The 24985-nt window shown below is 40.2% G+C and overlaps 1 protein-coding gene across 10 annotated transcripts in view; it reads left to right on the top strand.

Moving 5' to 3' along the window:
- PLXNB2 (plexin B2) overlaps window positions 1–24985 on the top strand; it is a 269974-nt gene that overhangs the window by 229759 nt on the left and 15230 nt on the right. For all 10 annotated transcript variants that reach the window (XM_049813970.1, XM_049813973.1, XM_049813976.1 and 7 more), the window contains 14 exons: window positions 6382–6518; window positions 7159–7326; window positions 8946–9054; window positions 10772–10999; window positions 11481–11657; window positions 12111–12250; window positions 13316–13416; window positions 15644–15873; window positions 16863–17044; window positions 17819–17885; window positions 17994–18140; window positions 21451–21607; window positions 22613–22713; window positions 23632–23716. In XM_049813970.1, coding sequence (XP_049669927.1) covers window positions 6382–6518; window positions 7159–7326; window positions 8946–9054; window positions 10772–10999; window positions 11481–11657; window positions 12111–12250; window positions 13316–13416; window positions 15644–15873; window positions 16863–17044; window positions 17819–17885; window positions 17994–18140; window positions 21451–21607; window positions 22613–22713; window positions 23632–23716 — 2029 coding nt within the window. The remainder of the gene's footprint in view (window positions 1–6381; window positions 6519–7158; window positions 7327–8945; window positions 9055–10771; window positions 11000–11480; window positions 11658–12110; window positions 12251–13315; window positions 13417–15643; window positions 15874–16862; window positions 17045–17818; window positions 17886–17993; window positions 18141–21450; window positions 21608–22612; window positions 22714–23631; window positions 23717–24985) is intronic.

Raw genomic sequence — 24985 nt, 5'->3', positions numbered from 1 at the left:
ACCAAAGGCCCAACGGTACCCTTTTGGGTCCTTGAAATACCCCCTCCTGAGATAATCTATACCAAGGATGCACGGGGCCTCTGGGCCAGTCGCAATGGGGTGTTTATGCCACTCATTCCCGGTTAGACTCATTTCAGCTTCCAATACGGTTAGCTCTTGGGATCCCCCTGTCACACCAGAGATACAGATGGGTTCTGCCCCTTTATAACTAGATGGCATTAGGGTACATTGTGCACCAGTGTCCACTAGAGCCTTATATTCCTGTGGGTCTGATGTGCCAGGCCATCGAATCCACACTGTCCAGTAGACTCGGTTGTCCCTCTCCTCCACCTGGCTGGAGGCAGGGCCCCTCTAATCCTGGTTAGAACATCCGTTACTCACTTTCTGCACACGTAAATCGGAAGTCCCTTCAAGGGGATCAGAAATGAGATCAGCCCATCTACTGCGTCTGGGGGACTGCTCACGGGAAACTGGAGCAGCAGTTTTCCAAGAATTCTCTTTTCTGGTTGCTTTTTCTCGCAACTCCTGTACCCGTGCATCCAAGACTGAAGTGGGTTTTCCATCCCACTTCCTCATGTCCTCTCCATGGTCACGCAGGTAAAACCACAGGTTAGCCCGTCGAGTGTACTTTCTCTCTCCTCTCTCTTGGGCAGAGGAACGCTTACTCCCAATAACTGCGATGCGGGCCTGTACAGGTGAGGAGGAGGACAGATCCACTTTGAATTGCTGGAACTCTCGGGACAACTCCTCCACAGCTGAGACACAGGCCCGTAGGGAGGAAGAGAGACTCCCTTCGTATTGCCGGAGTTGGACAGCCAATTCATCCACCGTTTGTCCATAGCCTTCTCTCCAGGACATTACTGCCAATGAGTTGGCATAGGTTGGTGGTGCACTTCGTAGAAACTTCCGCCACATGGGTTGTGTGCATTGGACTTCATCTGGATCTGTGGGTGACTGCGCATTTTCTGGATCATTGTAAATCACCTCCAGCACGGCTAATTCTCTCAGGTACTGAATACCTCTCTCCATGGTGGTCCACTTGCCTTGGTGACATGTAACTTCATCCCTGAAGGGGTATCTTTCCTTTACACCTAACAAAAGTCGCCTCCAGAGGCTGAGGACTTGTGTTTTTCTCCCAATCGCCTTGTCGATGCCCCCTTCCCTAGACAGAGATCCCAGCTGCTTGGCTTCCTTACCCTCTAATTCCACACTACTAGCCCCGCTATCCCAGCATCGGAGCAGCCAGGTAACAATGTGCTCACCTGGGTGGCGGCTAAAATCTTTTCGCATGTCACGCAACTCACTCATGGATAGAGATCGGGTAATTATTTCAGGTTCTGCCTCTACCTCCTGTTCTCGCGATGACCCTGGTTCATCTTCATCTCTCGCTAAGCGAACTGATTTCTTTGTGTGTTTCTTTTTCTGTACAGGGGCGACTGATACTGGCACAGGCTGGTTCTCTGGTTCAGCTGCAGTGTCTGTCACCGGGGTAGGGGTAGTCATGGTACCTGTTGTCGTGGTAGGGGCAGCCACGGTGCTTGTTGTCGGGGTAGGGGCAGCCACGGTGTCTGTTGTCAGGGTTTGGGTAGCCACGGTACATGTTGTCCTGTTTTCCATCTTTTCCCCTTTTTCCCCCCGAGGGTGCTGCATAATATCAAGCAGTGTTTGGTAGATATTGGCCAGAGCCCAGCACAGTGCAGCGAGTTGTATGTCTTTGGAATAGCCACAGCATTTTTCTTTCAAATATTCTGTCACTTCATAAGGGTTCTGTAGTTGTTCGGGAGTGAACTTCCAAGTCACTGGCGGTGAGAAGTTCTCTAGATACTTGCCCATATGCTCCCACATGCCGTGCCACCCATGAGTCTCCAGCTTTGGGGGAGATCTCTGAGTGGTACTCTTAAAGAGCGTTTTTGTAGCCCTAAACAAGACCTGAAACATATTCAGGAGGCATAGCACTAACAGCACACTGGCTTGCGCATCCCAAGGATATTCAAAATTCTCAAAAGCTGTTGTAATTAGTCGGAAGGAGAAGAGGGAGGTGAACGGACGGGGGGAGGTATCCCCCCCTAATTTCCCCATGGATTGGGTGTAATTACCAATAAAATCCGACAGAAGGCGCCCAAAGTATGGAAATGATATCACTGCCTCATACAGATACCAGCTTAACCTCATGACCAGTGATGTAATCATTTCATAAGTCGACATTGCCCAGTACAGCAAAATGATAATCCCAATCACTCTCCCAGAGATGAGATACGCAACTACAGGCAATACATAGAGCATATAAGAGCTTACAAAACGCCACCATGTAAACAAATGAAACAACATTGTGACTAACATCTATATATCTAAGAAATGCGTTTGGCAAATTTGTTTCAACACGCTCTGGCCAGATCTGTCGTTATCTCAACCCTTCTGCCCCACGTTGGGCGCCAAAAAGGACTGTCGTGGTTTCAGCCCGGCCGGTAACAAAGGACCACGCAGCCGCTCGCTCACTCCTCCGCCCCCCTCCGGTGGGATGGGGAGGAGACGGAGGAGAGAAAAGGAAAAGAAACTGGAACCTCGAGGGTTGAGATAAAGGCAGTTTACTGGGACAAACACAAAAGAGATTACAACAACAACAACGGCACTAATGAAAAAAAGGTATACCAAAAGAGTGATGCACAGTGCAACTGCTCACCACCCGGGACCCGACGCTCCGCCACTTCCCCCACCGAAAAAAAAACAGAGCCCACCCCCCGGCCCGCTCCCCATTTATATACTGGGCAGGATGTCACATGGTATGGAATAGCTCCTTGGCTAGTTCAGGTCAGCTGCCCCGGCTATGCCCCCACCTCCCAGGTTCCTGTAAAAATTAACTCTATCCCAGCTGAACCCAGGACAACTTTGAAGTAAGCTGTTTTAAAATACTCCTTTGAGGAACTGCTGCAAGACCAGTGATTAAAGAGAAAAGAAGGGTTAAAGTACTCCACCTGTTCCGTAGCTGCTACCTGCCTTCACTCCCAGAGTGGTTCTTGACCTCAGTTTTCCATTCAGCATGAAATGCAGCCGAGATGTGCTGAGTCCGTGGTGCGGCTGTGCCGTGAACAGGGTGAGGTGTGGGTGGCGTGTTCTCTCATCCGGTGTAGCTGTGTGTTAACTTCCAGCAGAGTCAGATTCTCGCTAAGAAAAAAACAAGTTCTGGGGAAAACAGAACAGATTGTTTCACTTCCCATTGCTGCCGTTATTCAGAGACAACTTTGCTATTTGGTTACCTATATATCCCTGTTCCTAGGGAGGCAAACGTAGGCCACCACTAAAAGGTCCCCCACAGAAAATGGTACTGGATAGTTCTGCTTCAAGTTCATGGCTCGCTTGGTATTTACTGATTGTTAGTGACAGAGCCAGCTGACGCCCTGCCAAAGTTATCCATCAGATAACCCAGCAGAGCTTTAACAGGGCAATTATTTCACATTTTTTAAGGAAGAAAGGAATACAGCTGTCTAGCAGAAGTTCTTAGCAAGCTTCCTTTCATTTTTTATGCAGAGGTTACAGAGAATAGTGGTGTGCGATGCTTCAGAAACCTTTTCTTGTTCCTTTCCTTCCTAAGTTTCTGATAAAACACTTGGCTTTAAGTGGTTTCTTGCTCCTTTCCTTCCTAAGTCTGTCCTTAGGGCCTAGGCTTTCAGTGGAGGTAGTATTTAGGGAAAAGAGTACAAGTTTTTAAGAGTTTTTCTGAGGTTCAGGGGTCGTGAATTTGTCCATACTGATTTTTTAGTGTTTCTTGGGGGATACTTTCATCTGAAAGCTATCCCAGGTGTGTTATGCAGCTAATCATTGCTGGGGATATTTACTGCGCATGATGCAGTAGTCCAACATGCTTAATAATGTATAGCAATTAAGATTGAATTTGAAGTCAATAAAAGGTGTGATTTTCTGTCCATGTGGTAAGGTTACACTTAAAGTATTTGATACATTTTTATAAGGAATTTATTGACTGTATTTTATATATGATTTTGATTTTAGCAACAAAATTGTGTCACAAAAAAGCACAAATAAGCTTTTCTGTGAAGCGCATGTCTAGACTTGTGTTAGTGCAAACTTCATGTGTGATTTTTTTAAAACTGACCCCCTCTATCTTTTTATTTACCCTGGTGTGACATATTTCAATTTAGCTTAAATCAGCAAGCAATTAAATCCAAAGAAGAGTATGCACAGAGAGGGTTGTATAGACCTAAGTGAGCAAGTTTTAGTCAACTGTTATATTGAATCAAGGCTCCTTTTTGCTTACAAAATGCTTTAAAATGACTTTGAGTCACTTCCCTACATAAAATCTTGTAACCCAAGTGATGTATTAAATTAAAACAAAATCAAAGGTTAGCACATGAGAGCAGTCATATGCTGCAGCAATGTACATCTTGAGGATTGAAGGGTTTACAAACAGATTTCTCTCAGGGAAGAAAAGCAATTGACACCCAATTAGTGTTAAAGCATATTCGTAAAGCTCAATGACTTGAGAGCAAATTACAGTTGTCATTGTGGATTTGTGAAGTGTGCTGAAGCATGATGCATTCCTTCGGAGAGAAGTTGCTTAGACATGAAAGTATAAAACAAGCACAGCAAGTCTGAGTTCTCCATGTTTCTATAATATCTGTGCTTCAATAAAACAAATTTGTAAAGTAACCATGAGGTCCGTTGGATGCATTTTTACAATTCCCGCTGCTTGTTAAAAACCTGTCGATGGCTCACCGAGCTTTGAACCGAACTGTGGTACATCAGTCCCCCTCCTCCCTGCCGTTCGTGGGCTCTTGGTTTTGTAGCTGTAAGCTGACGCAGAGATGGCAATCTGTGCCCGAGCAAAACAACATGGGGGAAAGGTTTTGCTGCACGACTAGTAAGGTGTGGGCTTGTTGCTCTCCTTTTCTGAGCAGGGCTTTTCCTCCTTAGAGTGGGAGATCAGTGCAGTGCGATGATGGTGATCAGGGAAACTCTCATCAGCAAGGGAAGTTTTCAGACTTCTTTGCTCTTCCTTTATTTGCATATGCTCCGTACAGAATAGCCCAAAGCCTGGACTTTGTTATCAGTCAACCATTTTAGCAAGATTATGCAAGAGGGGGAGGAGAGCAGATGTCATTTACAAATATACATGAGATTGGGAAATGAGCTTATTGCTTATTTGACTCACTTAAGGAAAGCTTGTGTTTGAATATGGATGAAGAAGCACAGTTATACATCAGAAGAGGCATTACCTATTCACAGCCTCCTTAAGCTTTTGATCTGGTATGCTTTAGCAAATGCAGCGTCCCTCATAGCAATGCCCCTGCCGCCTGCTTGGACCTGGCTCCCTACCTGTGTGCGCAGTGCACACGGCAGCTGGCTGCGTGGGACCACCTTGCTGCCCGCACGCGCAACAGCTACCGCCCCAGTGCGAGGGCTGCAGCACGTCTGCAGGCATGGCCAGGCCACGGAATCAGCAGGCAGCGCTCGCCTTGAGCCGGCCGGTAACCCGTCTCACGCGGCTTGCGCGGCTTCGGTCATCCCCTTGATTCAGCAGCCTCAGTGTTGTCCTGAATAAGGATGCTTTTCTCAACTGGGAGCAGGGACTACTTAGCGATGAAGTAATTAAGTCATGCTGTTCATGAGAAGCCCTCACTGTTCATGTACAGTATTTGTCATAGCTCCTAGACTACAATCATGGAAACAAAGACTGAATTGAAAACAAAAGGAGGGAACTTATTAGAGAAATTTAAATATCCAACAAATTTTGTAACAATTTGAAGCGTGTCTGCTTGTTTCAATTGGTTTTAAGAAATCTGCTCCAAGGTTCTAGATGCGTAAAGAAAAGTTTAGCGTTTTCTGATTTTCTTTCTTTGCAAGCTCATTGCTCACGAATAGGATAATGATTTTATCACAATTAAGAGCCTTACAAGATAAAGGGAATCTTAATATTCTTTCTGTTTGGTACCAGTTTTGAAAACTTTGTTCTCTCTCTCCTGTAAATGATGCAGAATGTAGGAAAGGGTAAGGAAAGGCCAAGGTAGACTCAGCCATAAGAAAGAGAGAAATCTTGAAATAAGTATGAAAACAGGAAGTCCGACAGGAAGTTCTCACAAACTTAATGGCAGCTAACTACATTTTATAAGTAGGGAATTGAAATTCACGTAAAGCCTCATAAAATACAGTATGGAAAAAATATAAGTACATTCACATCATCCGTTACTTCTTCCTTCAGCGTGAATAATGAAAGATTTTGTGTTATTTTAGAAGAATCATCTGACATTATTTTAATTTTATATTTTTTCAGGCAGTAATATTAAACTTCTATTAGCTATTATACCAATTCATACTGGTGTAAATTTTATTTTACTTTTCTTAATTAGTTTGACTATTTCCTCTTTGCAGAAACCTCATCCTTCTCAAATAAGACCTAGAAGTGGTCCACAAGCAGGTGGAACCACACTTACCATCACTGGTACAAACCTGGCCACTGGTTCCAAGAAGGACGTTCAAGTTTCAGTCGGTAGCCAGCCTTGCAATGTGTATGTACCCTGAGTAATTAACAATACAGAGCTGTACCCTAACAAAGCATCAACCTTTTCTGGCCTTTAGAAATTAAACAAATCCATTGTCTATCTCTTTGTGACTCATGCCAGGCAATGGAGCTCTGCACGTAATGTTCAGACAGAAACTCACTCAGAGCTCCAGCTGGAAGAAGCAGCTGTAAAAACAACCAAAGTGGGAGAACTCAGATATCCAAAGATTCTTCCACTTTCAGCTTTCTCTGCTTGACTGGCTGCCCCAAACCCACCCATGCTTTCACTCAGCATCTCTTCAGTGGTTCCATATAAAATCTTAATCTTCTAGTGCCCCTTGGCTTGTTCCTCTCACTTCTTTTTCCTTTTATGAATTGCTGCCTTTCTCTTCCCTCCCAAAAAAGAATGGCATGAAGTGTGCTGACATTACATTGTTCTTGTGTTTGTACACTATTACTTTTCATATCCTACATCTTTTTTAAAGACCCTAAGTGATCTGAAGAAAGTGTTGTCTCCTCTCATAACTCAGTGCCCAGCAAAAATAGAGCCCTGTTTTTGTTGCTTCTGGGGTACTACAGTGAAGAATACAAATCACAATAATGTTAGTAACTGAAGCTGTTTCCTCATTTTTTCTTCTCCAATCTAGCACTGAATTTGGAGATGAGATCGTTTGCATTACAGGACCTAATAGCAAGGTTGAACATGTTCAAGTCACAATGGACTATGGGGGCACGGCAATTAGTGTACCACAGCTATTTTCATACAGTGAGAATCCTACTGTCACCAAGTTCCTGCCAGTAAATAGCTTCAGCAGGTAATGAAATGTTTGTCATAACTTCATCTACAATTGGCTTAAAATATGTGTAATATGTAATAAACCTGTTACATATAGAACTGTTTGAAATAAAAATTCATGTACTCTAGCCATGCATGCATTTAGATACGTAGGGTTTGTGATCTTTCTTAACCGCAGCTGATGTTTGAAAGTATTCTGTTTACCTCCAAACTTTAATCCCCACTTCAAAGGTAAATCCTGAAACCAGAAAAGGTAATGAGCTTCTTTTAAATGAAGATGCCTCAAAGAAAGAGATCTGAAGCATTTCAGCATGATGTCAGATAATATGATCTTTGTGTTACTTACAAATCCTTTTCCTATAAGGATCACCTATATAAAAGGTTTCTAATGAAAAGGTTTCTAACAGTTCTTCTATTCAGCTTTTAATAAGTAGGTTGCAAACAGAGGAAGGTTATGGCTTGTCATCTCTTTGTCCCATGAGGAAAAAAAATATCTTTTTAGGAAATCTAGATTGGGGTTCAATAATGCTTTTAAAAGGTATGCTCTCTTCTGTGGTGGTACTCAATAACACCCCATCTGGTAGCTGTTCCTTCTGGAAAAAAGCTCACCTAGTACTAATTGCGAAACCAAAGGAATGTATGCCTCTCTTACATTTGTAACAATACGGCAATCTGTATAAAAGTCCTTGTAGCATACCTCTGGTTTTGAAAGTCCTTCTGTGACCAATACGGGGACAAACTTGCGACCTTGATTCACGTTGGTTTGTGTTGTTCCCTAATATTCTGATCTTTCTGCTTAGTGGGGTACAGTTGGCAGAGAGAGATCATGATGTTTCCACTTTTATTTCAGTAAAAAGAAGTGTAACATCGTGACCTTACAAATAGGACATTAAAAATAAAATTGGCTGTGACTTCCCTTGGAGAAATTGGTACCTGCCTCCTTGAATATTGAGTAGTTACTTATGTAGAATAGGATTTGGTTTTAATATTTGCTTTTGATTTTTGGTTTGGGTGGGTTTTGGGCCTGGAGGGGTTTTTTGGTAGATCAATAGTGATCTACCCCAGGGATTTAAGAGGCTTCTTTTTTTCCTCTATATAAACTGAAAGTTACATTAATGGATTGCTTTGAGGATTGCTATCCCTCTAAATCCATGTTACTTCGATGACTTCAATTCCCACTGGCAACTTGCATGCACTCTTCTTCTTAGGCGAATGCATTATTTTTTAAACAGTGTGTTGCAAATGAAAGGGAGTAGAGAAGCCAGGTCCCTACAGACCTGTGGAAAATACATTCTCATCTTTGTCTCTGTGCGTGTGGTAGGTGAAGTGATTTTAATAAAAACATTGGAGAAGTGAAGCACACAAAGATAAGCATCAATGAAAAGCCACAAATACTGACAAAGCAATTTGTACTTTTTTTATTCTGCTGGTTTAAAATGAGTTTGAAGTTGACATTGCTGCTTTTAAATGCTGTGGTCATCGATAGCTTTAACAGAAGTCCCTTGTGTAGGATATCTAATTGTCATGTAGGCATTATATAGCTGTTTTCAATGGAAGTAGTAGCAATGCAGGATAAAGCAGTCTATAGGTGTGGTAGTTTGCCAATGATTTGACTTCTTTTTTAATTCTGCCTTTCAGTGGAGGGAGAAATATTACAGTAACTGGAACCGGTTTTGAGCTCATCCAGAGTTTCTCGTTGGTGGTATATGCAGAGCGTCCAGAAGCAGGGAAAATGAATCTCAAAAGGGTAATTTTCTTTCTTTCCCCCCAAAGGCATCACACTGGATGCATAACATATAACCTGTTCAAAAAATGCATTTAAGTTTGCCCACTGGACTTCAAGTGGAATAAGGTTTGAACAGATTTCTGGGTCTGTTCAGGGTTTCCATGGAAGAAGAGCCTACTTCTACCACCTTGACTTACATTCACTTGTACCTTGCAATCTTCTGCTTTAAAATTTTCATTCAATATGAGTAAGGATAGAAGAATTAAGCTTCAAGTGGTAAAGTGGATGTATTTCAGAATTTGAAAGTGTTTATTTTTTCTTTATCTTTTCCTTCTCGCCCTGCAAGCTTTACAGATTTGCCTGAAACAGGACCCAAATCCAGACAATGCTGAGTACTCAGCTTTGCAGTTAATGCCTTTTACTTTCTCACAACTCAAGGAACGGAGTCTCCTTTTCTTTCTTGCTTCAGGCATATTCCACCTATAGTATGTTCACAAAAAGTTGTAAAAAGTAACATTAAAAAAAAACCAAACCCCTCTTGCATTTCATGTTAAGAAGAACTGACATTACCAATAGTCTCAATTTCCCACTCTTCTAATGAAGATCACGATTCAATGCAATGATTGAGGACTTAAAAGTGATCTTCCATTATAAGACTTTTTCTAAAGCTGGTTATTCAATTTAAGACTGTCTTGTGATGCATATAGAGTTGGTAATGTGCATGTTTTGTATTATATGCATGATTCAACTATGACAAAGCCAGCTGGATTTGGGTCCATCAAAACCCTGTCCTTAAAGTATTTTAAGAGGAAAACCGCCTACATTTCTTAGTTCATAAACTGCAAGATGTAATTATCTTGATAACCTTAAATCCCAGGACAATCTTAAAGTCTCTTTAGTATTCTTAACATTTTTTATCAACATTTCTTGCCCTCCTTCTTATATACGCTCAGCATCTTCTCAGCACATTAGCTTAAGTCGGCATTACATACAGCATACATTCTTGGTTAAGACTAGAAACTTTTCTAATCTTTGTTTTGCTTCCACTTACATGGCAATATCAGAATGTGGGGGAGAAGCTATCAAATTGCATTTCTCAAAGTGAGAAACCAAGGTGGTGATAGAAGAAGTGTTGAGGATTCCTATTAATGTTGTTGGCTGTGGTCAATGCTACTGAATGACTGAAGGAGTTTCTAGGATAAAAACATTTGTGTAATTGGGGATGGAGGACAGGTTAACTGAGTTGTTACCTTGAGTAGTTGATTGACAATTGGTAAATTTTATTCTCAAATTTCACTCAGTAACTCTATTGAATTTCAGCGAGGTATTTTACAGTGTCAGTAGAAAAGATTCTACGTGAGATACTTAATGGTACAGAAGATGATCTGGATTAAAGCTGCCATGTTAACCTCTTAATCTTAGAGCAATTTAATTATATCAGCCAAGTGTGGTCCAGAGCCACAGAATTTGGAGTCAACAGAAACTGATCTGTAGCCTAAAATTTTTCTGCAGGCAGCTGGTAGAACATAATGAATCAACAATTTATTCCCATCAAAAAATTTGTTGGTTTTTTTTTTTTTTTCCTTCCAGAAAATACCTCATACTATGTTATTTCTGCTATATGGAGAGAATATAAATCCAGTGGTTTTATTTCTACAGTCTAAAGCTATGAACAGTTATGTACAGGAATAAGTCAAACTATAAAATGTGCATGTTCTTCTTGTCTTGTTTCTTACAGTTTGATGGAAAGCTTGTTACAAGACTCAATGAATCCACGGTGGTTTTTTCTTCCCCACCAATACTGGAAGACCCAGAAAACTATAACATTACCACTATTATTCTAATGGATCATTATCATTTGGTTGTAAAAAATGAGAGCCACTCCTTTGCCTATGTTGCAGACCCAACCTTTGAGAACTTCACAGATGGCATCAAAAAACAAGTCAACAAACTTATTAATGCAAAGGTAAACTTGTCAGGAGATGGTGGTTGCTCATTTTGTCCTTGAAGCACGTATGGAATTTTTCCTTCCTTTCTTGAACCCTTAACAGCTGTTTGGTACCATACCCAAAATGCTTGGTAGAGTCCCTTACCTCTGCTAGATGATTAACATTGTCAGCTCCCCTTTCCTCCCCCCTCCCATTCTCAGAGGCAGTTGCTATCTTTTTAGCCATACTTTGGGTTTCCCGGGGATACCGCCTCCTGCTGAGCCTGGCATTTGGAAATGCCCTCTGCCATAGAGCTCCCAAGGATTGGAGGGGACATGTCTTCTTGCACCAGGAAGGAAAGGAGAGGAATTGCATAATTCCCAACCACTCTGCTCTTCTGCACACTGCAGTCCAAATCACATCTGCTGCTAAAAATGACCCAAATTGAAAGTTGCAATTGAGGACTTCTTGTCTCCCAAGACTTTGTGTTGATGACTGAGCCTTGTATTTTCTGTCTAGGGCAGTAACCTGAACAAAGCCATGACGATAGACGAGGCCCAGGCATTTGTGGGTGACGAGCCTTGCAACATAAAAACACTAACTGAAACAGACTTATATTGTGAGCCGCCAGAAGTACAGCCTCAACCAAAGAAACGGCAGAAGAGAGATACCATCAATAACCTTCCTGAATTCATTGTAGGTTACCTTTTCAATAGAATTTAATATCATGTGTCACACTGATATAGTGCTTCTTAATTGAAGTAATTTGTTCTCCAAAGTTGTTGTAGTACCGTGAAGAAACTCCTTGCAGTTCTTTCTTCTTCCAGCTTCTGCCTGCTGTCTAGAAGACATCACACTTAAAGAGCAGTCCCAAGCTGGCAAATGCCTTCTACCTTCGTTACATAGCAATGTAAAATTGTAGCTAGACAGGCTGGGGATTTTTCTTCCTCTGCTAAGCAAAATAAAATTACTTCATGGAATAAAGTGCTAGTGACCTAAATTCAGTATAAAATATTCAGAAATGTTTGTTTGGCAGTTTGAGCTAGAAATTCACTTAGTGAGAATTACTAAGAATTTAGAGCGCAACTGAGAAATGAACCACTATCCATTTGCACTTTTTGAGATTAATATCTCTGCTTATCTAATTAGGTGAAATTTGGACTCCGGGAATGGATCCTCGGAAGGGTGGAATATGATACACGTGTGAGTGACATCCCACTGAATCTTATTTTACCACTGGTACTTATTCCTATGATAGCAATCATCGTCATTTCTATCATCTGTTACAGGTGAGTTCCTTTAATTAGGTGGTTTTGCTGTCCTAAAGCTTTCAAGGTACTACCTGATCGTTTTCAGCTCAGCTTACAGAAATTATCTTCATCTTTTTTATGAGCTGCAGAGTTAAGAAAGGCAGTAACAGCTGGAAATATGTATGAGCACCAATTTATTCCTCTCACGCACACCAAATTCCTTGGTATCAGTCAGCCCAGTCCGTCCTTTATACATAAACACAACAATTGGTCCCAGACTTGCCAACCGCACAATTGCAAACTGAGTTGCATGCATACATTCTTGAAATGGCAGCTAAAGTGCCTCTTGTGAAGGAGATAGCTTATTCTGTATATATATCCATCAGCGTTTATGCTGCCTCAGTCAGCACTGGAAGTCTGAGCTGGATGGATTTGGCTAAGGGGTCATTTTGGCCTTTCCAGCTGAGATAAGTGTTACCCACACACAAATTTCATGGTTAATGGTGAAATTCATGCTTCACAAAGGGCCAGAACAATGTCTGTATTTCACTTAAGACCTGCTTAGCCCAATTTTAAGGTTATTACTGAAGGCCTCATACTGTCCCTCAGGAGGGGGTGGATTTCACTCTTATGGTGGATATCAATATAGCTGAAGCAATGCTGAAGTATGTGCTGTACAGCACTGATGATGTTGTGGAACTCCTGCAACCTTCGCAGTTCAGTCCCAGACACGCTCCCGGGTGGCTCAGAGCCAGTGCAGGACATGTTGCAAGCAATCTTTGTTCAGTACATACAAACTGAGTTTCTGTACTTAATATGTGATTGAAAGCATTTGTAGCTACTGCTTATTGGATTTTAAATCACTGGCCCAAGTGTGCTTTGAAGCAGCAGGCCCACAATGGTGCCAGGTTGATTTACATGGAATGAAGACTTGGTCCACTGTTGCTGTTCTCCTCCTCTATTCTCTTTCTGCTGCCAGTATTTAAAAAGAAATAAACACCACGGAAATGTCTTCCAGTCTTTGGCTTCCCACACAGAGCTGTTGCAAATTATTTACTTTTGAAGTTTGTAACTTTTTAAAAATCTTACCTCTATTCCATAAAGACGCAAGAGCCAACAAGCAGAACGAGAGTATGAAAAAATTAAATCACAACTTGAAGGCCTGGAGGAAAGTGTCAGAGACCGGTGCAAGAAGGAATTCACAGGTATGACAGTTATTTAGACTCCTCTGGGTCCTCTTGAGCAGTCAGAAGATGGGCTAGAGCAATGGTGCTAGCTTGCCAAAACTGTCTTCTGGGAACAAATAAGTAGTAGATCTTAGTAGTCTTGATTACTGACATTGACATACAGCAGATATTTTGCTATTATATGTGAAAGATGTAAATAAAATAAAACAGGGAGCTGAGGTTATTAAAGGAAATGCATAGTTTTAGTCTAAAGGAAGCACAGAATTAGCAACTGGGAAATAGAAACTGTTGAGATTGGGGTTACTTATAGCCGTTAATGTGAGTGACCATTGATATGGAGGTAAGAATATTTTATAGTGACTAACAGTGTACATAGTATTTCGCACAATGGCTGTATGTGCCAAGTATGCACATTAAAAAACTGTTTTCAGAGCTGCAAAATTTATTTACAGCAATCAGCATTCTACAAAGGGGTAATTTGGCAAGTTCACAGGAAAGAAATAGCATTTTGCCCTGTTTATCGTGGGAAAACCTTAAGCTTGATTCAAGGAGCTAGCTAATTGTTCTGTCTAAATGTAGCGGCATCATCCTAGGGAAGGCAGCGGGAGGTGTGAAGGCTCAGCATTTCTACATGTTGAGCTACTCATTGCAATGCTTAAATTAGGCATCTGAGCGCAAATATTGGCCTAAATGATTACCATGAAATGTCACCTCGTTATCTGAATTATGCTTGCTGTTGGGTCATGTTGAAATAATCTCTACTAAAAAAAAGATCCACGTTTTCCTTCTAAAGAGAAATAGATTATTTCATCTTGACAGCAGCTAAAAAGCAGGATTGAATTAAACAGCAATTTCAGGTTAGAGTTTGAAATTAATTTAAGAAGCTCAGGGTTTCTCAAAGATTTTGGCCTCGCTGGAAGCTTCTCCCAGTCTTGTTTTTCTGGCATTTCTGGGACAGGATATTCTTTTCTTGTACCAGCTTGTTTTCTTTGGAAAACCGAGTCCTTCCAGGTTCTGGACACAAACCAGAAGCAAATGTTTGAATCAAGAACTATTCCCAAATGGGCTTAATTTCAAACTGCATTTTGAACTGTGAGAGGATCAATCAAGGTTAGCAGCCCTCCCTCTTACCACCTTTCCCATGGAACTTCATATCTGTTTCTGAAAGAAGTTGCCTTTCTCTTGCTGACATTCCTAGTAGGGGCTACAGACTCCTGCTGCCTGTTGGGTTGAAGGTTTCCTCTCTGCTCCACCAAGCACAAACACTGGGGAAGTAGAATGCATGTCTACGGAGTAATCCAGTTCCTAAACTGCATCCACCTTGGCTGACAGTAAAATGAAACACTGAAGTCAAAACACATTCTGGATCCATACTGTGAAGCTGTAATGTCAACAGCACAAAGTGCAGACAGTCTAAAATTCATGGGACCAACGATAGCCAAGGAAAGGGACATTAGGGAGGAAGTACAAATACCCCAAAGCTGGAAACCACAAGATGCTTTCTCCTTCAGCTTTGCTGAATGCTTTAAAACGAAGAGGAAAATGAATGAACAAGAGCAATAAAATTGCTGAGACAATAGGTCACTATATTAATTAACATGGTATTCTAGTCAATCAGCAATATTGGAAAGCCTTCAGCTAGAATAGCTGCTCCAAAGGATGATTCCCTAATTGTTGTCCCTTTTAAGAACTTCAGGGCTTTTGAGTCCGACAGAAATATTTCCATCAATTTCAATGAACGATTTCACTTTCTTCCTTCCTGCCATCCCCTTGCAATTAAATTAGTGTGCTTTACACTTTAAACCTTTCTTTCCTTGACTGCTATGTGTTTTTTAAAAGCGCTCTTATTACTAGCTAGAATCAGAGGGAATAGAATGTGCATTGGAAAAAAAAAAAACCATAAACAACAAGAAAATAATATTGCAGTGTCTTTTTTTTGGCTCTGTGCTGCAATACTCCATTCATGTACATGAACTCACCCAGATGTCCATTAAGGCCCCTTTTTGGATAGGCAACAAGGAAACTATCCGTGCTAAAGGCAGTTATCCTCATGTCACTGTAGGATTAGCTGTGGTCATAGTTAACAGGTTAATTGGTAAAAACAGCAAGAGAAAACGTGAGGTGAAATAGAGTTTTTGGTGTTGAGTTGCTTTTCTCCATTACCAGGCACCCAAAGAGATCATGTTGCCTAAAAAAGCTGCAGGCTTTTTTTAAATGAACCTTTAAACTGTGTTGCATATTTCAGATCTAATGATAGAGATGGAGGATCAGACAAACGATATCAATGAAGCTGGAATTCCAGTGCTGGACTACAAAACCTACACGGACAGAGTCTTCTTCTTGCCCTCCAAAGATGGAGAGAAAGATGTGATGATTACAGGGAAGCTGGATATTCCCGAGGCCAGGCGGCAGACTGTGGAGCAGGCTTTGAACCAGTTCTCCAACCTCCTCAATAGCAAATCATTTCTCATTAATGTGAGTACTGAAGTAGATTCACCTGTCTGTTAGCTAGGCATACCTGTGTGTGCAAGACAGGTATGAGCAAAAATTATTATAAATAAGTGATTTTCGTACAGTTCTGGTTCCACAGTAACCACTGCAGATATGTGGCATCACAGCCAGAGCTTCCTGGTGGGTCGGAGAGGCGAGATAATATTTCTGTGCCTGGTCACATAGTATGGAGTTAGTCAATATTGCAGTGGCTGTAGGAAAACAGATATTACCCAATCTGGCATAAAAACTGCTGTTAAAAGTTTGGTTTAGCCTTTTAAGAAACGTGATCGGAGAATGCCTATTCCCTCCTCGTTCATCATGGGAGTCACCTGCGGGCAGCCATCTGCTGGATCTCTGTCCCAGAGAGGCAGAGGCTCCTCAAGTGGCCTATTCATCAAGACTGATGAGTGCTCACAGCAGCTCTGAAGAGAATTCTAATTGCTCACTCTCAAAAACTGAGGCTGATTGTCAGACACCTAAGTATAGATTTAGGCTTCTAACTTTTTCTCCTTTCTTAAATGAGGCTCCAGTGCTGAGCTAGTTAATGGTAGCATTACAGTTTATGGCAGATGAGAGCACATTCCCAAGCGTACTTAGATTAGTGTCTTTGTAATTTGATGTGAAAGGACTGGGAATTTGGGGGAGAGGGGAGTTGATTTTCTCTTTTAAGAAATTGTCACAGAACACCTTTTTTCATTTAATTGAAGCATTCTTTTAGGTAAGGCTTCAGTTAAAGTATATAAGCATTCCTTGGGTTAGTCCAGTACACCATGTGTGTATCTAAAAACAAATTATAGGCAATGTTTTCTTATAAGTAGTTTTTTTTCAAACTTCTGAAAACTTTTCCGTTCTGTACTAATACTGAAGATTAGTATTAAAATAATACTGCTTGTCTTCTTAGTGCAGGCAGGTGTTGAAGTTCTTCAGAAACTTGTCATCTGACTTGATTTTACATTTGTTTTCTGTTTCAGTTTATTCACACGCTGGAAAACCAAAGGGAGTTCTCTGCTCGAGCTAAAGTGTATTTTGCATCTTTACTGACAGTTGCTTTACATGGAAAACTAGAATACTATACTGACATCATGAGGACGCTGTTCTTAGAACTGATGGAGCAGTATGTTGTGGCCAAAAACCCAAAGCTGATGCTAAGAAGGTTTGAATGAATGCCATAGTCATATTTTCTGTAGTTCTCTGTTTTTCTGTAAATGTATTTCTTTTGCTGTGACTGTATTAAAATGCCAACTATCTGTGAAAGTCAGAAATAGCCTGGCCCAAGCATATTAGGAAGACAAGCTCTCCAGGAACAGCTGTGGAAGGCAGAGGCAGGACGGCTGGCAACAGATTTCCTTATTCAAGTACTGTAGTGTAGAATCTGCATCGAGATTACTGAAACGTCTACCCTCAAAATACAATACTGAACATTTCATTTACTTTTTAATCTAATTTTATTCCAAATGATCTAGCATTTATACCACACATCATCTCCATAATGAGCACACATAATCAGCTTGCTTTGTGCATTCAATGAGGGCTTGCTCTAGTGTTTTTAACCCTGTTGTTATCCCAAATAAATTACAAAAGACCTTGCCCTGTGTATGTTGTAGCTTTGTAATCTGTAGGTTATTTCCTGGTAACTGCACAACTGGGTTAATTTTTTAGCTCTTACAGCATAGACCCAATTTAAGATTTTGCATAAAGGATATGTGCTTTTCAGTAATGAGCTGAAGGTACTCGGGCATGATGAGCAATACAAAGCACTTATCCTAAAGCAAGTACATGCTCTCAAGACTCTATAGGGAAATCATTGCATTAGGAGAGTGCATGCAGTTAAGCATGTAAAAATATTATATTTCAAGCAAGCAATCTTTTTCTTTAAAACTTTGTTATTAAGTACCCTTACCATACTCAGGGTTGGTTTCTTTTTCAGATCTGAAACGGTTGTTGAGAGAATGTTGTCTAACTGGATGTCTATTTGTTTATATCAGTACCTCAAGGTAAGAATTGAAGTCTGTTGCCTGTAGGGTTTATCAATAATACTTAAACATACTGCGCTGAGTATATAGTTTGGTTTTGCTTTATTTCATTTCCTTTCCTTTAAACAGGACAATGCCGGGGAGCCTCTTTATAAATTGTTCAAAGCTATCAAACACCAGGTAGAAAAAGGCCCAGTGGATGCTGTACTAAAGAAAGCTAAGTATACATTGAATGACACAGGCTTACTGGGAGATGATGTAGAGTACACACAGTTGGTAAGTCAAGCATGATTAATATATTATAAAATCATTTTTTCTTTTAAAATTAAGTCCTGTAGTGTTAAGTCTGTACATACTTTTCTGGACTACTGTGATCTGCATAGAAATTCTGGTCATGGGCAGGGCTGTCGATAGTTTGACCAAAGCAAGTCTCCAAGCAGGAAAATAGAATTATAAAGTATCTTCTAAGCATTAAGTCCAAGTCCTGCCACTGTGGAATCTGTTTCAGTAAATCCCTTTCATAATTTTCAAAGTCTGTCTGAACAGAGGTCGGGGTGTTCGGCTCCTTCCCTTTTCCCATCTAAATTAACTGGCAATTGATTTTTGCAGAGTTCTTGCACTAACATTACGCTTGAACTTCGGGTTGTCTTTCTCCCTTGTGATTGCTGCTCGTCAGCATATCAAAGGTCATTTTAGAGATAATTTTATTAGTATACCAGGATGAGCTCCTCTGTAGTCCTGTGAGATGGCTCTGCAATCTCCAAAACACTTTCTGAACCTATTACTGTACATGTTCCTGTGTGAGTCAAACTCTCCTGAACACAGGCAGCCCAACCAGCATTGAAACGGGTTTATTTCCACCTAAGGAAATAATTCCCTACAGTGATGAGGGGAAGCTGCCTCTACAGGCAGTTCTGGAGACTCATGTTAGATGCTTCAAGTGAGATGTAGTGGACATCCCTGCTGCAGGAATTCCCCATCTGAGCTCCACCAACCCCTGAATCTGACCACCAGTGCCATGGTCCAGTTCTCTTCTATTATGAATTCTGCTTTGACTTAATTCCGTTCACTGCCACAGATTTCCACCACTTTTTCAACCAGACTCCAGCACACGGATTCACTGTCTTTTTAAAAAACTGAAGCAGCCCACTCTTTAGCTGTTTAGGGAGCATAAATTCCAGTTTTACTCTTTCTCACAGTCTTGCTGGCTGTCTTCAGGATACAGTGTAATGAATATCAAAGATGCATAGACTGTCCTTCAAAGACCAACAGAGGGGTTTTTTTTTTCCCTCTCTGATTTCTCTTTTTATTGACATGCTAGGAGCCATTTGTGGTTGTCTCCAACTGAGAAAGATGCAGTGACATATCTGCAGTGTGGAAAGGGAAACTTAATAAAAAGCTTTATTAAGTCCTGGTTAAAAAAAATGACCATTTTTTATATTCTAAAGGGATGCTGATGGGAGGGCTGATGTGAGGAGGTTGCTGTAGGACTTTCATTCACAGAATCACCAGACTGTGACCTAGACTGCCTGGAGGAAAAGGGTTTGCTGGGCAAGAAGAAATATTTTAAGTTCAATTGATATTTTGGACATTAGTTGAATAGTTATCTTCATATCTGAGCTGAAAGTGGCACCCATAGAAACCACACTGACTGGAAATGCTCATTATATTTCCTCTTGTGCATGGAGAACAAAATTTACTTGCAATGTATGTTGTGTAAGACTTAATGGCAATAATTCTTTATTCAGTCTGTTTCTTTTCACAAAAAAAGCCAATGCCTGCAATTAAGCTAAATGAATGCAGTTGAAAGCAGAAAATTTGTGTATGCAATCAGATGTGGGTACAACAAGCATACTAGCTAGATATTAAACATTTTAACATTGTACAGTAGCAGTATTTGGTCCGGATTTTCAGATTCCCCATCAAACAAAGATTTTATGTGTGTGCATGCATAGAAGATGATGAGATATATGTGTGTATATATATATGTATGATAAAAGATTGTGAAGGGCATTACTGTTGCTATAAATTATTGGGATCTTTGGCATGATGATGACATTGTTGTGGTAACTGCGAACAGTTAGGGAGCATTTGTGCACCAGGGTAGGTTAAAGCATGGGTTAATTAGTTCACTTCTGCCTGAAAGTGAGACACGGTGGGAAAGTATGGTATAGAGCAGTTGTCTGCTCTCTAATTGTTCTTATTTAAAAGATGAATCTGTTTTGCATCACTGGTTACACTGACATGCTGCATACTGAACCAGCAGCAAAATCATGTCTAATTACCATAAAGCTAATAGGAAAAGGAAGGTGAAATCTCATGATTAGTTTGAGAGTTCTGTCAAGGGACAGTGCAATCATGTTTAATTTGACTGCCGTATGGCGCAGCTTTTCTTCACTGTTTAAAAATACCAGCCATGCAAGTTTATTTCTGAGGTTTGAGATGATAAATTCAAGCATTATGTTTGGCAGGACCATATGTATCCGAGAGCTGCAATGCTTCGGATGTGCCTGGCCTCCAAAGCTACCTGACTGGCAAAAGATCCGCAAGAGCTCTGAGCTGTTGTACTGATTCAGCTAGTGAAAGAAAGGCTTTTCATTTGGATTTGGTGGCTTTTTTCCTTCTGGGGAAGTTCCCTGGCCATCATTTTCTCATTTGCTTTTGTCTGTATTAAAACTGACACTTATATAGCGAAGCTGCTTTTAAAAAAATCACTCTAGATTTAGCAAATTACAGGCTTTCAAGAAATTCTCCTTAACATTAAAAAACCACATGGCAATACTATCAGAAAACAGTAATATTTTAGAACTAGCATAAACTACCTAGGTATATTTCCTGGAGCTATTAGAGTTATTGTGACGACAGTAAGCAGAAAATGAAGTCTTCAAACACCAAAGATGATATAAATGGCTTTTATATCTACATATATATGTGTGTGCACGTACGTGTGTATTTATACATATCTAATGAACAGCTGGTCACAGGAGGTAAAGTTACGGGAGCTGAACAAGTCACTGCTCATCAGCTGAGCCATATTAAATCACCATATGTACAGACCTAGTCCGCTCAACTTGAGAAGTAAAACCACAACCATGAAGACAGAGTAAAGGAAGGCAAAAGCACACAATATTCTAGGAGTTCAGCAAAGTGCAGCTCAAATGATTATTGGGAACTCTTTAAGTTTGGGCACTGCTTTACTTTTGCTTTTCCATGTTCCAGGTTAACAGGTTATATGAGAAGCATGTAACTAGGCAGTGGTTCAGCTGTTTTGTTCTTGTGTGTCTCTAATAAATTCCCAAGACTCAATAATAGTAGCTTATTAGACATGAGTAAATCTATTCTGCATCTTTTCTGTTTTGTCATAGTGGGAGGAATTAGCTGGAATTTATGATAACTGGTTGGCTGCATAACAGCAAAGGATCCCTCAAATAATCCATACTCCCATTGCAAATATGTGCTGCTGTGCAATAATCATTGCACAGTGAATTTTAGATATTGTTTGCATTTAAATCACCCAGAAAAACAGATTCAGAGGTAATTCAGAGATGATTTGTGTTAATAACCATGTACTTTCTTTTTTTTACAGACAGTAAATGTATATGTACAAGATGGAGGAACCGATTCCATACCTGTGAAAGTGCTGAACTGTGATACTATATCACAAGTAAAGGAAAAGATAATAGACCAAGTCTATCGAAATCTGCCATGTTCTCAGTGGCCAAAAGCTGAGAGTGTAGTTCTTGGTAGGTAGCTACTTGTGATACTATATTGAACAGGTGAAAGATGTTGTGTGATTTCGTATTTTCCCCAAAAATGTCTATAAAAGAAAGTTTTTGGTTTAAAAAAAAAAAAAAAAAGTTGAATTTGTGTTCAGCTGGATGCAAAAATACAGCATTTTGCAACAATCTTAATATGCATTAAAAATCAGTGCTTTCTTACAGAGTTCTTTTTCCTGACTCTTAAAGTTTCGGTATACTGTCATTAGTGTGCAAAAAGCCTGTTAATCACTGTTAGCACAAATGTATTCCATGTCTGACAGAGTCAATCTCAGGTACTAATTAATGTGATAATGACAGCATGGACAATTAGCTGATGGAGAAGTAACGATGCAATTTCAGAAACTGGTACTGATTTTGACTTGCCTTTAAGGTGGTTACTCAAAAGAATTATAACTTAGAGGAGCTGCACTTGTAGGAGATGATCAGCCACCCAGACTCTGAAAATCATCCTCCTTGAAGGCTTTCAAAATTACTGTTCTCTTCTTAGAGGAAAAAAAGAAGTTGACATAAATTAAAAGGCCTAATAATCACATAATAAAAGCTCAATTAATGATTTTGCAATATCTTCATTACTGCCTTAATCTGAAAGTAGAGGATGCAATTCTTGCTCTTCAGAAAATCCTAGTAAATTCCCTAAAAATGCATTTTTTATTCCATATAAAGTCCTACTCTGTTCTGGACTGATAGCAGTTCTTATTATATATATTTGTAGTATTCTAAGTAAAGGAATTTAACTTTCTATGCAAAGTAATCAGAAGTCATGTGCATGGTTAGGGAATAGCTCGTGCAAACTTCTGTAATAAAGGCCAAACTATTAAGCAATAAAAAACGCACATCATGGCATGTGCCAAATTACTTCTTTTAATGTTCCACAATGCGTCAGTGGGTCGTCTAAACTGAAACATTCTTGGAATAGTTATTTTTGCCCATGGTTAAAAACTGTTTTTTCTCATTTTAATTACCCCTCAGAGTGGCGTCCAGGTTCTACTGCACAGATCCTCTCAGACTTGGATTTAACATCCCAAAGAGATGGCAGATGGAAACGTATCAACACACTAATGCATTATAATGTAAGGAGGTGTTTCAGAGCAGTTGTTCGCATCTGTTAACTGTTCTCTAGTAATAAATAAAATCTTTATTTGTTTTTAGAGAAACTTCTGTGCTACATAAAGAATCAAAAAAAACCCTAGCTCTGGGTCTAGGCAGTAAAAACTTGGGAGCATGAAAGGCTAGGTCTAGACATATATCCTAAACATCTTACCAAAAACACACTACCTAAATGCCAGCACTTTGGTTTCCTCATCATTGCAGTGTCCAAATCCAAATTCCCCTTTGAACATTCACAAGCTCCTTTTGCTAGTTCTCGTATTCATCTATTCTTTTCTCTACCATTTCCTACCCCTGAGAATTGTCTTTGTCCTTGTTGCTGCTAAATAGATTTTGGGTTGGTCTGGTTTGTTCAACAGCCCAGTCAGGAGAGCAGATGTTGACATTTTTGTACCGTCTGTTTTAGGTTTCGTACTATGCTTCTGTTTTAGGTTTCATACTATGCACTCTACCAAGCACTTGCAATCCACTTATCTTCCCTTTGTATGCTATTTATTGCATTCTAACAACAGATACCCTGATTAGGAAAGATAGAAGTTAGTTTTCCCTTAGAAAACAGACGGGTCCGATTCTTCATGATAAATCCCATTTTTGTACAACAGGTGCCCACACCAGGTTGACGAACCACTTAAGTCTTGGAGATGCTTCTGGCATTTTCAGTAATCTCAGAGGAGGTGCTACTGGGATCTCTTATTAAAGGAGGGGGAGGGACTGTGTTCTGAATTGCAGAGCCTGTTGCCCGAGAAGCTTTGAAGGGCAGCGTTAATCATAGGTCTAGATTCCCTGCAAAAGATTACAGAAACCACAGTTTAGGTTTTAAGAAAGAGGTTCAGTGGTGCATAATTCTTTTGAATAACATCTCTGTGGGTTTTTTTTCAAAGGTCCGAGATGGTGCCACGCTCATCTTATCAAAAATGGGAATTTCCCAGCAGCCGGAGGATAATCAGCAAGATGTTCCAGGGGAAAGTAAGTATCTTGTGGCTTCCCTACCTCCCAAAATGACTAGAAGTCAAAACCCACACAGAGAGGGTGACAGTGCTATCTTGATCTTGTTTATCAACCATGTCTGTGGAGCTAGATATTCCCCACCAGACTATATAGGGCTTATTTGTTGTGCGTTACCCACTGTACACTTGCAGTGGTTTTCTTTATCCTCATTATAAAAGCATTAAATAATGGGGCTTTAGCCATAATAGCTGTGAGTCCATACCCCAGCTTAATAGAAAGCACTCTCAGCAAACGTTTCCTTGCATATTTTGTTTCTTAATCCCGCTACATCTGTAGTCAAACTGTATGTTCCATCTTTCCAAAGCTTTATCTCTTTTTCTCCTTCCTTTTTCACTTACTTTCTGCTCCAAATTTCTTCCACTTCTTACTAGACTGAAAATTGAATGCAGTGTTCTAGATGAACCACAGTAGAGATCAGCTCCCCTCTGTGAAATAATGGATCTGATGTAATTTTTTATTGCATTTCTTACAACTATGTTACCTTGCAAACTTATCTCTGCATGTTCATATTTTGTGTCTCCCTCCCTCTGATGTTTCACCAGCTATGCTAGCTTGGTTTTTCCAGGGTTTGTTAATTGGCTTCATTCATTCCATACATGTTATCTCTTTAGATGCAGTGTTTTCCACAATTCCTTTGTTCTTTTTGAGGTTTGCAATCCACTCTAAGTTAGTATCAAGAATTTCCTTATAATGTTTCTTCTCTTTCACATTACTAATGCAGCTGTTGCATAATTCTTGTACTGCTATCTGCTACAGTATGCTGGACTTCTCAACATGGAAAACAAACTGTTAGCTTGCAACCCATCTTTTAAAGCTTTTACTTCTACATGTTAGTATTCTGTCCAGAGCAATTTCCTTTATCTCAAAACCTCTTGAGACACAACATCCATTACAACCTAAAATGTACTCAGATTTTTATGGAAATATTTATTTGTAAATTTATGTTCTTTGTCACTTGTGCTTCCTTTACATATCAGATGTTTAGTTTCTCTTTTTTTTTTTTTAATCCTTATTCTTCCTGCTATAAACTCATTTGATATACTTTTCTGTCTAGCACTGATTGCAAAAGCCATTGCTTCACCTAATAGTTTCATTCCCTTAAACAGATTTACTGGTTTAGATTTAATAGGTTTCAAGGGCTGGACAGTCAAACAGATTGGAAATAATATGCCAGAAATGTACTTTTTTCAAGAAGATGGGTGCCAGCTCATAGGTCTGACATATATA

This window comes from Accipiter gentilis, chromosome 11 (assembly GCF_929443795.1).
Source record: "Accipiter gentilis chromosome 11, bAccGen1.1, whole genome shotgun sequence".
NCBI classification, from domain to species: domain Eukaryota; kingdom Metazoa; phylum Chordata; class Aves; order Accipitriformes; family Accipitridae; genus Astur; species Astur gentilis.
This window is presented reverse-complemented; position numbering and strand designations above follow the sequence as displayed.